A 16942-nucleotide genomic window follows, 5' to 3' on the forward strand; every position below is an offset into this window, starting at 1 on the left:
CGTACATACGTACGCACGTACATACGTACGCACGTACATACGTACGCACGTACATACGTACGTACATGCATACATATATACATACATGCATACATACATGCGTACGTACATACATACATAATATGTACATACGTACATAATACATACATACGTACGTACGTACGTAGTACGTATATACGTACATACGTATAAATACATACAGCCATACATACGTACGTACGTACGAACATACGTACATACAAACATATATACGTACGTACGTGGGGAGCCCTATAGCTCAGTTACGAGGGTGGCACTTCCTGGGTCGCACATCTGGGGAGCCCAATGGCACACTTACGAAGGTGGCACATCCGAGGGCGGCATTTCCTGGGTGGCACATCTGGGGAGCCCTATGTCACACATACGAGGGTAGCACTTCCTGGGTGGCACATTTGGGGAGCACCATGGCACAATTCCGAGGGTGACACATCCAAGAGTGGCACATCTGGGGAGCCCTATGGCACACGTACGAGGGTGGAACATCCGAGGGTGTCACTTCCATGTGGCACATCTAGGGAGCCCCATGGCACAGTTCCGAGGGTGGCACTACCATACAAAAATATAAGGAAACTAACGGAAAGTAACAGAAACAAACGGAAACAAACGAAAACTAACGGAATGTGCCACCCTCGTAAGCGTGTTATTGGGCTCCCCATATGTGCCGCCAAGGATGTGCTACCCTCGTAAATGTGTTCATCTTGTTAATACTAGAGTAAACTATCTTTACCAGTAGCTAGCTATCAGAGATCTGCATCCTTCAGAAATTCCCAAACCCTAACCCTAACCCCCTGACCTTTGACCCTTGACCCATGGCCCCTGACCTTTTACCCTTGGTCCCTGACCTTTGACCCCTTGGCCCTTGACCCCTGACCTTTGACCCCTTACCTTTGGCCCTTGACCCTGACCCTAACACATCCTGGGTGGCACATCTGGGGAGCCCTATGGCACAATTAGAGGGTGGAAGATCTGGGGAGCCCTATGGCACATTTCCGAGTGTTGCACTTCCTAGGTGGCACATCTGGGGAGCACTATGGCACTTCGGCACTTCCTGGGTGGCACTTCTGTGGACCGCATGGCAGTTCTGGGGGTCCCACTTCGAAGGGTGGCACAACAAGGACTGACCTTCCCTGCACCGAAAGCTGGTGGCTCTTCCTATATGGCACATCTGAGGAGTCCTATGGCACAGTTACGGGGGGGGGACTTCCGATGGTGGCACTTCCAGGGTGGCACATCTGGGGAGTCCTATGTCACAGTTACGTGGGTGGCACATCTGGGGAGCCCGGGAACCCTATGGCACAGTTCCAAGGGTGGCACTTTAACAGGGACTGACCTTCCCTGCACCGAAAGATTCATTAACTCCAAGTCCATCTGACAAGCCATCGACGTCAAATAGTCCCGCAGTTTAGAGAATGTAGCAAGTAAAAGATAAAATAGTAACTTCGATATAACAGATATGGGAGTGGTGGGGAGAAGGAGGAGGAGGAGGAGCAGCAGCAGCAGCAAAAGCAGCAGAATTAGTAACAGCTGTTACTAATCTATTAACAGTAGTATTAGACATAGCAGCAACAGCAGCGGCAACAGCAGCAATAACTGCTACAGTAGTAATATATTCAACAGTTAGTGTAGCATCAACAATAGATAAGGTAGCAGCAGCAGTAGCCGCAGAAACAGCAGCAGCTGTAACTTCGGTTATACACGACAGCAGCAGTAACAACAGCATCAGTAATTCCAGCGATATACGGCAGCGGCAGCAGTAACAGCAGCAACTGTAACTTCGGCAATATATACAGCAGCAGCAGAGACAGCAGCACCAGTAATTTCAGCGATGTTTACAGCAGCAGTTGCTGTAACAGCAACAGCAGTAATTTCAGCAATGTTTACAGCAGTAATAGTACCAACAGAAGTAGTAATAACAACAACAATAACATTAGCACGAACAGCAACAGAAGTAGTAGTAGTAGTAGTAGTAGTAGTAACAGTAACAGCAGCAACACAAGTAAGTCAGGACACTAGCAACAACAACAAAAACAAAAATAGCAGCATTGAAAGTGAAAGTGAAAGTGAAAGTAGAAGCAGCAGTAAATATTGGCAGCCACAATAACATGACCAACATGAGTGACAGTGGGAATGTTAGTAGGGTCAACATCATTAATGGAGGTAACAACATCCAAAAGGACAATATAAACAATGGCAGGGCTAACAGCAGTGAACACAGCAATAGTAGGGTCAATGTCAACAAGATTGGAGACATTAGTCGGAACAATATAAGTAGCAGTAGGGCTAATGGTAGTGAGAACAATAATAGCAGGGTCATCATCAACATAACTTGTGATAGTAGTTAAAATACCCATTAGCAAAAGCAGGGCTAACAGCAGTGAGAACAGTAATGGCAGGTTCAAGACTGACAAAACTGGAGACGTTAGTGGGAACACTATTAGCAAAGTAGGGCTAGCAGCATGGGCAACATCAACAAAACTTGAGTGCAGTAGATACAGTGACATTATGGGATACAATATCAACTGCATGAGTCACAGCATCCACTGCAGAAGCTGCACTAGCAGTGTGAGTTATAACATCAACTGCATTGATAACTGCAGTGACAGTGTGTGATACACTATTGAGTGCAGCAGATGCAGCAGTGACAGCATTGCATACAATAACAACTGCAATAACAGCATGGGTAACTGCAGCAGCAGCTGCGATAGCAATATGCGTTAAAACATCAACTGCACATCAGTAGCTGCGATATAAGCTGCAATCATGAGTAAAAGCTGTAACTGCAGCAATAGCAGTATTGGTAGTATGAGTTACAGCACCAACTGCAGCATCAGCAAAAGTAACAGTATAGGCTACAGCATGAACTGCATCAGTTGCAACAAAACAACAACTACAACAACAGCTGCATAGTCAACATCAGTTCTCCCTTGTCAAGGAAGGAATCAAACTATTAACAGCAGCAGCAGCAGCAGTAGTAGTAGTAGTAGTAGTAGTAGTAGTAGTAGTAGTAGTAGTAGTAGTAGTAGTGCTACTGCTGTTATTACTAATACTGATAAGGCAGCAAGCTGGCAGAATCGTTAGCATGCTGGGCAAAATGCTTAGAGGTATTTCATCTGCCACTACGTTCTGAGTTCAAATTCCACAGAGGGTCGACTTTGCCTTTCATCCTTTCGGGGGGGGGGGGTCGATTAAATAAGTACCAGTTTCGTACTTGGGTCGATGTAATCGACTTAATCCCATCCCCCAAATTTGAGGCCCTGCGCATCCAGTAGAATAGATTACTACTACTACTACTACTACTACAACTTCTACGTCTAATGCTGCTGCTACTAATACTACTTACATTACTACTACTACTACTACTACTACTACTAACGCTGCTACTGTTGCTGCTGCTGCTATTGCTACTGCTAATACTACTTGCATTAGGGGTAGCAATAGTAATTTTCTCATCCTGATCCCGATCATCATCATCATCATCATCTTCAGTAGCAGCAGAAGTAACAGAGGTAGTAGTAGCAAAAGCAGCAGCAGCAGCAACAGTAGTAGTAGTAGTAGTCATACAGAAAGACATATCAATCTTAATACAAATTTTGCTCTTACAAATATTATTCTTATTCTCTGCATTCTCCGTGCATCTCACAGCGCCAATGTCTTGCCAGTTTCCGTAGTTTCTCTTCCATACTAAACATATTCCTGACCAAACAATGTTAAAAGAAGAAATATCACACAAGAATTCTTGGGGAACGCTTTTGTAAACAGGAACATTTTGATATTTCGTACACGTATTTTCTCGTTTCAGTTTTGTATTTCAATTCTTCAAACTAGAAAATGCAATTTGAAGTTTTACATTAACAGCAGTCTTAAAAGATGTTGATACCGTTGGCAAAACTTCTGCTGTCAAACTGATTTAAATCAGTAATGTTTCTCAAATGTTGTTGCTCGCTCTAGGCACTCCTACTGCCCCCCCCCCTTTTCTTCTTCTTCTTCTTTTTCTCTCTTCTAACTTCTAGTTTCTTCTTTTTCTTTCTTCTAGCTTCTAGTTTCTTCTTCTTCTTTTTGTTGTTGTTGTTCTTCTTCTTCTTCTAGACTCTGGTTTACTCTTCTCCTTCTTGTTGTGTTTGTTGCTGTTGTTGTTGTTCTTCTTCTTCTTCTAGCTTACTCTCCTCCTCCTCCTCTTTCTTCTTCTTCTTCTTCTCCTCCTCCTCCTCCTCCCCCTTCTTCTTCCAATTTTCTAAGCTATGAACATTCGAGAATAAATTTTAGACATCTTTAACAAAACAAAAAATATAAAATAAACAGACAAACAAATAAATACATAAATACTGCAAAACGAATAAAGAAATAAATAAAGATAAACATTAACAAACAAAACAAAAAAAAAGAACAAAAATACAGACAAACAAGCAAATAACACGAAGAAACATACTTGTAGTAACTTCAAAATAGAAGTGTTGTACTAGTTTGTGTGTGTGTGTGTGTGTGTGTTGTAGAACTATTATACAATAATAGGAATCAAAAGTTGGTTGCTTGTCAAGTGCCTGGCAGGTTTGGCAATCAACAGAGAAAACCAAATGGAGCTTGAAAATAATTCTATGGAGATATTGATAAACAACTTTAATTTAGAATTAAATTCTGAGAATGAAATTTTTGGTAAAAATTTTTCTCCACTATCTGCCGGAACATTGACATTTTCTAAAATGATTAAAGTTGATTAACAGTTTGATCACTCGTAAATGTTTAGTGTAAAACACTGCAGTTGGAGAGACAAGCCCTCCAATAAAATTCTTTTAGTTAAATCATATAACAGTTATATTGTTGTTCAGTCGTTGTTGTTGTTGTTGTTGTGGTGGTGATGGTGGTGTCTTTGGGGGCATGTGCGTATGTTTATACATAACATGTTTATTCTGTATTACAGTTTTAAAGTCAAAACAGGAGAGCTCAAAGGTAAGGGGAACAATTCTTCAATCGGTAAATTCAATAAAGCACTACTTTAATGAAATTTATGAACAGTTACACACATATCAAAAGGAATTACTACTACTGCTACTACTACCATCACCACCACCACCACTACTACTACTACCATCACCACCAGTCACTGTGTCTCCATAACTTGTAATGGTTTTGGGTAAGTCTAGCACATTCGTTCATGATATGGGAAATGGTTTCATACACTCTATTACAGTCACAGCACACTGGAGACACTTGCTCACTCCAAAGGCTGACCCTCTGATTTGTGGCCAAAGTTTGGTCTTGCACTACCAGTATAGTGCTCTTCAGTCATTCCTATGTGTTCTAGCAACTTCAGCTGTGGCTGCATGGAATTGATTGCATAGTTCCCTTGTTGCGTAATACTTCTTCATGTCCTTTTTATACTCCTTGCTTTGTTTTCCCCTTTTCTCTGCTTTCAATACTCCCTCATTCCTATCTGATGCTAGCAAGATTTCCTTACTTTGGGATTGGTATCTCAGTAAGCACCTAAGTTCAATATGTACACAGTCTTCCACTCTTATCAGCCCCCTTCCTCCAATTGCTCCCTTCATGTATAGGCAATCAGTGAATTCACTTGGATGATGGCTTTGTTGTTGTTGTTATTATTATTATTCAGTAGTCTTTTTTAATGTGCTTTCACTGCACTACCAAGTGCAGCTCAGTGCGGCTTGGGTATGTGCTGTGATCTGCTGTGATGTTCTTATGGTTACTGTATTGAAAGTGTTTTATGTAAGACGTGTGTGGTGCCTAGTAATGCTACTTTTTGTATGTTATATATACTTGTGGGTCCTGGTGTTTTTGTTATGTGTTTGTCTGAATACTTTTTATCATATTACTGAATATTTTTTTCTTCATATGTCTGAATATTTTTATCATCATCGTCATCATCATCATATTATTATTATTATTACTAATACTGAAAGTGGAAACTTGGCATAATAATTAGCACATGAAACGAAATGCTTAGTGGTATTTCTTCTGGCTCTCTATGTTCTAAGTTCAAATTCCACCAAAGTCAACTTTGCCTTTCATCTTTTCAGCACTGGGAATCAAAGCAATCAATTTACTCCCTCCCCTTAAATTGCTGGCATTGTGCCAAAATTTGAAGCCATTATTATTGGTCAACTAAGCAAGTAACCAATGATATACTAGTTGATTAATAATAATAACACAAAGTGAAATAGAATCAGTGTATGTATTTCTATTGGCAAAATTATCTTCCCAAATTGCAACAATATTTTTGTTTCCATGAAATTCGTTTGATTGACAACAGTGGTTCTAGCGTTTGTTGTTTCTCCTCCTATCTACATCCTTTATTCTTTTCTTTCTGATTTCCTTGGCGTTTTTACATGGTCTCTTTGACAGCGTCTTCCTCTGTATTTCTAACAGATGCCATCCCAGTACTTTCAACAGTAACCAGCTCTTCATCAATGACAACAGCTGACATTTCTTGGCCTTTAGTGATTGTCATCTTGTCAACAACACATTAACCACAAATGACGCTGTCTTATGATTTACACAAAACTTTTGTTTCAAGATTGTCTTAATAATTTATAAAGTTATCTTAATATGTAGTGTTTTTTTCTTTTTTCTTTTAATCTATTTGTCTCACTATGCTTTGCAATCTTGCAAAAAAATGGTCATATTTCCAAAAATTAATGTAACAGAATAATAACTTTTAAATTTTGGCACAAGGCCTGCAATTTTAAGGGTAGAGGGGGCAAGTCAGTTATATTAACTCTAATACTCGAGTGATACTTTATTGTATCGACCTATCAACCTCAAAAGTATGAAAGGTAATGTCAATTTCAATGATATTTGAGCTTGGAATGCTTAGAGCCAAAAGAGATGCTGCAAACTATTTTGTCTGAAGTGCTAATGATATTGCCAGCTCACCTTACACTGAAGGAGAAGAAGAAGAAGAAGAAGAAGAAGAAGAGCAACAACAACGACAATAGCAGTAATGTAGGAGCCAGCTGCTATTTGTGAATGGGTATGGCTTGTTAACATGTACCAATGTTTCCTGATTTCACTAATTGTTTTAGGTGCCTGTGTGGTTCTGGGTAACATAGACCCCACACTTAACTCTCCCACCCTTTGATCCATTGAGACATTCTAGGTATGAGAGAGATAGAGAGAGAGAGAGAGAGAGAGAGAGAGAGAGAGAGAGAGAGAGTTTACATGCGTGCGTGTGTGTGTATGTGTGTGTTTGCGTTTGTGAGTGTGAGTGTGAAACCTGGGCCAGCAGGTAGTTTGTACTTGTCTTCAGCTGAGTTGTCTGAAGCAATGTGAAATGAAGAACATTACTCAAGAATGCAATGAGTCATCTAGTCCAGAAATAAAACCCATGTTATTATGAGAGGGAGCTTGAATACCCAAACTACCAGGATACGTGCCTTCACTATAATAATAGCACCAGAGATACAAAAGAAGTTCATGATTTTCACAAGGATTTATAACGAAAGGTAAAACAGTGTGGATTGTAGAAAAACACATTTACAAATTATGAAAAAAGAGGGTAAGAGATGTTATACAAAATATGGATGGAGGTAGCTGCATTCACACTCACAGATTTAAATATGTACATATAGACATACACATATACATACATACATGCATTTACAATGCACATATTTGTACAGATAAATGAAACAATTACAAAAAATATGCAATAATTAAAACAAGATTTAATTTAAGATAATACATGAAAGATTACTAGTTAACTTGAGTTTAGACACTCTACATATCTGTCTTGTGTTTCTTTCACTCATGTACTGAGCACAAATGTATAGTCAATGGTATGTCCTGCAAACTTAACTTGTATTATGTACCATAATTTTTGCATCTTTCAGTTGAGAGAATTTTTTCTGAAATGTCCTGAAGGGTTTATTGTACTACTACAAGTGAAGGAAGATTTAGTTCAATTCTATCTTTTCATAAGCAAAAATATATAATTCTTCCTTTGCTCCCTCTCATGGATTATCTGTGCAGCTAAGAAATGCTGTCTAGTTTTACAAAATTCTTCGATATAGATTTTTTTCTCATAATTGTGATAGATCTAAAAATTCCATACAGTTACTATGTACGAACAGGCCAAAGAATTTGTGTAAGAGTCACTATTATTGTTGTTTCTCATACTGTTACTGTCTTCATGATAAATTATTCAAATATTTACAACATTTTCTTCTTTTAAATGTCCACTAAACTGTTCATTTTCTTCTTCCTCTTGTATATGTAGTTTTGTGTCTGACATTTGCATTCTTTTCTCTGACATTGCAGCGTTTAGTCTTGTCCCATGATTGTGTGTGGTAGTCATTTTGAATGTGAAAAATGTAATGTGTGCAAATAAAATTTTAAAGTTTGTGAAACAAATCTCTTTTATCTCTAATTTCAACCCATAGATATCAAGAGCAGCCCTTCCTTGAGCAATTATAAATATTTTACAAGTAACTTTATGGAAATTTTCATTCAGTAAAACTTGAATAGATCATTGTGTTATCTTTTCCGGTGTACGTTGGTACCAAACACCCAAGTGATTTAACAGAATTCTTAACACACCAGACAAAATGCTTAACAGTATTTCACCTGTATTTATATTCTGATTGCAAATCCCACCAAGGTGAGCTTTGACTCTAACCATTTCAGGGCCGATAAAACAATTATCAGCTGAACACTGGGGTCAACATACTAGGACTAGCCCCCTCCATCAAAATTTCAAGCCTATATTAGAAAGGATTATCGTCATTGTTAAGTCAGTGAGCTGGCAGAATTCTTGGCACACTAGACAAAATATTATTATTATTATTACTATTATTATCATTATTATTTTTATTATCATTATTATTATTATTATTAAGGCAGTGAGTTGGCAGAATCATTAGTATGCTAGGCAAAATGCTTAGCAACATTTTTGTCTGTCCTTACGACCTGAGTTCAAATTCTACCGAGGTTGACATTGCTTTTCATCCTTTTGGGGTCAACGAAATAAATACCAGTTGAGTACTGGGAGTGATATAATTGACAAGACCCCTCCTCCAAAATTTCGGGCCTTGTGCCTTTAGTAGAAAGGATGATTATCATTATAGTTGTTGTTGTTGTTTTAAGTGAAAATTTGCTCAAAATATGGATGAAACGAGGGAGGGGACAAGTATTGTTGATTAAAATGACCCCAATACTTGGCTGTTTAGTTTATTGAATCTAGAGGGTTAAAAGTTATGTCAACTCTGGTAATATTTGAGCAAAACAAACAAAAAGGCATGCAACTAAATTCTGTGAGGCATTTTGTCCAGTATTGTTTCTGCCAACCAGCATCTTCACAATTAGTCACGATTCAAAATATTTTAGGAATCTAACAGTATTTAAATTCAAATATTGTTCAGATTAAGTCAGTGCTTAAGCGAGAAGCCTAACCTAAGAATAGTCAGTAGTCATAACAACTGTGAATAGAATGAAAGATACAGAATCATGTAGGATTAGATTTTCTTCTTGTTGCCCAGTAGGATTGTTGGTTTTGTTCAATTTTTATATATATTCCTCTCCAAATTTGGAATGGCTGCTCCAGAATTCAATGAGTAGCAAATAATTTAGAACATTTGAATAGAAAAATAAATGTGATTAACCAGTCTTCATTCTTTTAGTTCTTAATGAATTAACCTCTTAATCACAATTCATTTTAAATCCTGTCTTATAACACGATAGATTTGATGAACTAATCACATCATCTGCAATAAATAGCACAATTTCTAATTGTTCTGGACAAATTACTTGCATGACCTGCAAAAGTGTCAAGTCAAAGGATCATGGGACCTTAAATGATTTCTGACAGTAAACCCCTCCTTGCTACTTCAAAAAATAAAACAATTAATAAACAAAATTTGTTGAAAAAAAAACAAAACATACACACACATACAAATATATATTTAAAAAATGCAGAAGTGAACGATTTTCTTTAATTCATATTGAAGAAAAAAAACTCTCATTAAATTAAGCCTCAGTCAAAACCAATTTTTGCTGGTGTTATCTTAATCCTTAGAGAATTTAGCATTCCATTTTGTATAGCCTGATGCACAAAAATCATTAAACTCTGTGGACTTGTGATTAAGGAAGGAGGAGGCTTTATTGGTAAAGCATTGAACCATGTAAGACATGCTTGGCTTCATATAATCACATTGAGAACTCCAAGCTGATGGTGACTCATTTGCAACAATACTCCCAATTAGCAAAATAATGGTAAAAGTTAACAAATTCTATTCAATCTATATAATTTTGCCATCTTTGGAAAAAAAACAAGACAAAAACTAAAAACCAGAAATTCTGCTTTTTCAATTACTTTTGAGAGAATAACGATTTCTGGTCGAAAAATTAAAATTCCTGATTATTTCCATTTTAGAATATAACTTTTTCACAAATACCATTATAAGCGATGCAAGAAGAGTTTTCTTTCAGGAAAAAATGTCTTGTATTTTAGCAGTTTTTAATCAAGCATTGCATTCATAAGGAAGATGTATGATGGACATGAAAATAAAACCAAGAACATCATCTTGATGGTTTTCAAGAAAATATGTACACCAGTATACTAACATCTTTATTAATCTTAGTGTAATGTCAAAAGAATATAAATATAAAATATCAACATTATCAAAAAATATCTGGAATATTATCTTATTATTTTTTAATGCTATTTCACATCAAAGGAAACTTTAGCTAATGGTACAAATGACACATTTCGGGTGCATTCGAAATGACAGAAAAAAGAAAAAACAATCATATCAACTTCATTGAACACAGGATAAAGTAGAAAGTGTTTGACAAGACTGCATCACATATATACACACACACACACACACACACATGAATGCATGCAAACATAAGCAGTCAAATATACACATACATGTATGTATTGTGTTGTGTGTGCATGTGTATGTCTCTCTGTGTGTGTTTGTATGTTTGTGTGAGCATGTGTGTGTGTGTGTGTGTGTGTATGTAATAGAAGCTGGGTATGATAATTGCACAAAAATATAACAATACAAAACAATTTGAAGTCTTCAAGTTCAAATGTCTCTTATACACACATATATATATATATTTCTCAAATTGCATTGACATAAACATCTGTAGGAAAAGATTTCCAGTGAAGTCAAGATGCTATGCAATGATAGTGCATGTTTGAGCTACTTCGATACATGAAATTATATCCGAACATCTTAAGACATATTTTTTCTTATCTTATTTTCTTTGATTCCTCCTGCATTAAACCTCAAAGTTACTTCATACATGTATTACATTATGCATTATGTGTACATGTACATGTATGTATGTGTGTTTCTGTATGTATATATGTGAACATATACATATATATTATATATATATGCATGTGCATATATGCATATATATTTGTGTGTGTTTTTATATATATATATATATATATATATATATATATATATATATATATATATATATGCAGAGACACATTAGAGTATAGAGATGCTGAGAGAAACTAAATCAATCAATTGGTGCTGGTGGGGTAGATAAAGAAAGTGAGTTCAGTTGCAATCTCTACAGCTAGAATTCTATTTGATTTAACTCATCTAGTGATTGATAGCACATGTGAGCTGAAGTGCTTTATAAACATCTGCTGGTGACTCAAACTTGACATCTCTAAGTAGGATTTGGTACCCATGATGTTATCTGGAAAAAAAAATTACTAGCTTATGTGCTGTAGTGTATTTATTTATCAACATAACCAGCTTAGACAGAAACACCATTAAGATTAAGACAAGAATAACGCTGCAAAAACAAGGTGTGTATGCCTGCTGTATGTGTGTGTGTCTATATATATATATATATATATATATATATATATATATATATGTGTTATACATATGTGTTTATACACACACACATATACATACTCATACAAATATATGTATAAATATATATATATATATATATATGGGAGAATATACAAATAATAACAACATATATATATATATATATATATATATATATATATATATATATATATATATATACACACATATATACGTATGTATGTATGTATACATATTTATATATAAGCTAATTTATACTTGATCAGGAACAACATCAATAAATGTCTATATATTTTTGAGATGGATTGGTTTTAGATAACATTGTTCCTTCAAGATTTATTAACTTTCTAAATTAAATATAGAACTGGATAATAATTATATACACACACACACACACACACACGTATACAACTTTTTTTATTTAGTCAAAGGAGAATATTGAGACTATTTAGATAAAGGGAGGAATATATATATTTTCTGACAGCAACCCTGCCCAAAAATCTTACAATGGATAACAACAACAACAACAACAACAACAACAACAACAACAACAACAATAATAATAATAATAATAATTCACTTTACAGTCCCAAATGATGAAAAAGTTGATATGAGAGGTATAGAGAAATCGCAAAGCATCAGGACCAAATGGTTGAGTTACAGAGGCTATGAAAAGTGTGTGTGAAATATTGTCAGGACAGAAGGCATAGGGTTGCCAAGTGGTGAAATGATGAAGGCAATTCAACCTCAATCCAGCAATAAATACCTGGGAATACTTGGGGCAGATGGAATTAAACACAACATGAAGGAAAAGACAAAAAGAGAGTACCTGCAGCAGTGATAAAAATACTGGCTTCAAAGCTGAATGCCAGAAACATAATTCTGACAATAAACTCACGTGCAGTCACAGTAGTTTGGTATGGCACTGGAATCCTGAAGTGGACAGAGAAGGAGATGGACAGGATGTAAAGAAAGCTCCTAACGATGCATGGAGCCCATCATCCACGTGCAGACACTGATTGCTTATACATGAAGAGAGCAAATGGAGGAAGAGGACTGATAAGTGTGGTAAACTGTATATGTATCAAATTCGAGAGTTTAATGAGATACCTAGCGCAACGTAAGGAAACCTTGCTAGTTACAGTTAGGAATGAAGGAATATTGAAAGCAGAAAAAAAAAAAGAAAAACAAAGCAAGAGTTACAAAAAGGACATGAAGAATTACACAACAAGGGACTGCACAATCAGTTTCATGTAGCCATAACAGAAGTTGCTGGAAAAAATAGAATGGATTGGTTGAAGAAAGAAACCCTAAAGAATGAGACTACGAGTACTATACCAGCAGTGCAAGACCAAGCTTTGGCCATGTACTAGGGGGTGGGGTCAACCTCGGGAATGAGCAAGTGTCTCCTCTGCACTGCATCTGTAATAGAATGGATGAAACCATTGTCCATATCATAAATGAATGCCTTAGACTTGCCCAAAACCACTACAAGTTGTGGCGACATGATCAGGTAGCAAAAGTGCTATATTGGAAAGTGGGGGGCTAGAGAGAAGCAAGATGAAATTCATTTTCACCATAAATCAATAAATAAGGAGTTAACAGCTCTTAAAATTTGCAAATTTTGGGTAATCTAAGCCAATGAAAAGCCACAGACAAATAGGTGACTGTTTCCATAGTAACAAGCAAAGCTGTTACCAAAGCTGCTTATTCACGCTTTCATTTTTCACTTATTAAATGCTTAAAACACATGAGGTGGTCGTGATAATAATAACGACGACGACGATGATGATAATAATAATAATAATAATGATAATGATAATGATAATAATAACAAAACAGGCAAAGAAATAATGTGAATTCCAAATAGAACAAATTTCAGAATTAGACATACTGGAAACAAGCACAGAAAAACTAAGCATCTGAAAACCTGTGCTAAAACTGCTGTCTTAGATGTTCTTACTGATAAATGACAAGAAAAACCTCCCTAGAGTAAAATTTGCACAAAATGCATACACACACACACATGCATGTATATAGTTTGCAGTAGGCATTCTAGGTCCAATTAGTCACAAATGACCAGTGTAGTTCTTTCAGATTTATGCAAAACTTTTAGTTTATACAATTTAGTTTCTCATGTTTGTTACTAGATTACATATGAGTTGCATCCCAGAAGTTTTGAGACTTTTTCAGGAGAGACATTTATTGTGTTCAAAGAAGTACTGAACTCTGATCTCTTGCAAAGTAGGATTACCTACATTAATGCATTGTAGCACTCCACCCACTTTGGGAAGACCCCATGGAAGTCTTCCACAATTAAGGTATCTAGACCTTTGTCACAGCCTACTCCATCTTCTCAACGTCTTCAAAATGACTCCCTGAGGTTCTCCTTCAGTTTGGGAACAACCAAAAGTTACAGGGAGCAAGGTTTGGACTGTAGAAAGGATGAGAGACACTTCTGGTACCCATCTCTGTCAAGTAGCTTGTTATCAGGATGGAGTTGTAGACTGGTGCATTGTCCTAGTACAGGGTCCACAGACCTGAGTGGAAGTGCCTGGCCTTTTTTGCAATGAAATCTGTTCCTGAACGCCCTCAGAATTTCTAAAAAGTACTCTTTGTTGGATGTCTGACCAGAGGGAATCCAGTGAATGTAGATGACACACTTGCTGTCAAAAAAGGGGATTGCCATGAACTTCCCAAAAGACTTGCTATGTCTGGCCTTCTTGGATTGGGGAAGCAAGGATGCTTCTATGGAGCACTCTGTTTCTTGGTCTCTGGGTCATAACAACAAATCCAGTTTTCATCACAGGTCACCAGCAACTTAAGTGCACTTGGATTGGAGGTAATGAGCTCAACCATCTCTATGCTGTCAGGAATGCATCTTTCCTTCTTTTTCATCACTGAGCACCATGGTAACAAACTTTTCGCAAAAATTTTGTGAATGTTCAGATCTTCATGAATAATTCTGTGTTCAATTGCCACATCAATTTCAAACTGAATATTTATTATCTTTATAGACATGATGATGGTCTTCACCCAGAAAGTAGCAAATTTTCTCAAATAGCTTTGATGTTCTGACGTCCCTCTCACTCCCACACCTCTCAGCATCTTTCACCTCCCCCTACTATCTTTGAACCTCTTCTACCAGAATAAAAGTAAATACTCGTACAAATTGATCCATAAGTAATCGGGAGTATTTCGTATTTTTCTGTAGCATTTTTGCCCAGTTTAACATAAAAGTTTATTGAACAACAAGTTTCAAAATTGTCTTTATGTCCCAAGTGCATTCTTCAAACTAGCAGTGTTTAATAGGCTGTGTTCAAGGTGCTGTTACAGCTGTTTCCTTCAACCTGGACTCATAAAAAGACTTGGCAAGTAGATGCATAGTAATGATATACTAAAATTGCAATAATCTGGGACAGTTACAATTGCCATCCCTTAGGAAGTCTCAAGACTTCTGGAGTGCATCTTGTACAATGTCTATTGTGTATATCATTGTATAATTCATATTATGTCTATTACATATAGTGAGTGCTTCTTTATTATAGATATGAACTACACAAAAATATTAGCTTTCTACGTCGGTATAAAAATGTTCGTACTGAACATAAACTCTATTAACTCTTCGAATGCAGAAAATGGATATATCTACTTAAAATTTTATTGCCTTTAACTGGAGAAAACAGTTTTACCCAGCAGCTTTGATAATTCTTCTCTTTATATAGCAAGAAGCAGAGACGTGTTTGCAAAAGATATTTTTTTATGTAGCAAGAAGCAGAGATGACCTCAATGACACTTTTGCAAAATAATATTTTTTCAGATTTTCTTGATTTTTTTTTTTTACATATTTCATCGAATATTTTTAGAGTTAAGATTGAAAACTTTTATTGGTGGTTATGAAAACCATACCTACAGAAGATAATGACAAAATATTGCAAAAGTAGAAAATCTCAGTTCTAAGTTTTGGTGGATAATTAACATCGGCACAGGAATGACCATGAAAATTGATTACACAAAAGGTTAAGATGTTAGTTGAAAAAATTGAAAATATCACAGTTATTTGTCTCTTCTCTTGACAATGATTTAAAGAAAACTGATAAGATAAAGAAAATAATTGTATGAATTTAAATAATCTTAAAATGCTGAACACACGAAGTCAGTGCCATCTCAAAGTATGACTGCACTGGGTAGTTGCCTAAGGATCTTATGAGTCTAGGGACCCAGTTCTGATTTATGTGTAGCGAGATGTGTAGCAAAAGGTGTTGTTGATGTAGCAGATGAAGATGGATGAAGATAGTTTAAATAATTTGTTTAATCCACATTCGCATTTATGTATTTGGTACACAAGGTTTGATTCACAGTATCAATGAAGGCTGCTACATGATGATACCAACTGCTTTGAGCTGGCGAAGTAAAAAAATGAACAGGAGAAATAATGTGTCCATGTGATCAGGTAGAACTGGGCATGTTTTGTGTCTGTGTGTGTGTGTTGGTCATTCAGTTGTGTCTGTTTATGTTCTGCAACTGCTACTGTGTTGTGCTGTTCATGCTGAATATGTGGCTCTCTGTTGGCTGGTGCAAGCTGACTGCAGTCTCTCAACCGTTTGCCTGTTGCTGGCTGTCTTCCCTCCTGTCATGTGTCTGACTGTATTTATAATGGTCATCCTAGCTAGAAGCATTGACATACCATAGGAGTAATTTCTACCTATGTAGGTCACCTGCTGTCCACTTGAACCTTCAATGACACAGCTCAGGCTGGAGGTTGAATGAAATTCCATCCATCACTTTTTGACAAGAAAAAGAAATTTCTTTTGCACCTGTTCGGCCAGTGGTGGATCAGGCGAGCGAGAATCCTTAGATTCAGTTTCAAATCTCAGCTTGGGAAATGAAATGTTAGTTTTTACATATGTATGGTGTGGTTTACTCTCAATAAATAAACATAATAGAGCCCAGTATATTGTTTTGCCCAGGGGCCTGTTAAAATGCTAAGATGGCTCTGCACAAAGCACAAGCTTTTCAGGAACATGTCATATTCACACTGGCACATGAAAATTTTTTTCTGTAGATAAAATTGTTTGGGG

The 16942-nt window shown here is 36.5% G+C and overlaps 1 protein-coding gene across 2 annotated transcripts in view; it reads right to left on the minus strand.

The window, feature by feature from the left end:
- LOC149132707 (uncharacterized) overlaps positions 1 to 16942 on the minus strand; it is a 39652-nt gene that overhangs the window by 10354 nt on the left and 12356 nt on the right. The window contains exons 2-3 of one of the 2 annotated variants that reach the window (XM_089362741.1): positions 3640 to 4275; positions 188 to 1883 (exon numbers count right to left, since the gene is read on the minus strand). In XM_089362741.1, coding sequence (XP_089218867.1) covers positions 1442 to 1759 — 318 coding nt within the window. In that variant the 5' untranslated portion in view covers positions 1760 to 1883; positions 3640 to 4275 and the 3' untranslated portion in view covers positions 188 to 1441. Of the gene's footprint in view, positions 1 to 187; positions 1884 to 3639; positions 4276 to 16942 lie in introns of those variants that run through there. The other variant, XR_016244312.1, reaches the window with a different exon arrangement.

This window comes from Octopus bimaculoides, chromosome 14 (genome assembly GCF_046866305.1).
Source record: "Octopus bimaculoides isolate indiv1 chromosome 14, ASM4686630v1, whole genome shotgun sequence".
NCBI classification, from domain to species: Eukaryota; Metazoa; Mollusca; class Cephalopoda; order Octopoda; family Octopodidae; genus Octopus; species Octopus bimaculoides.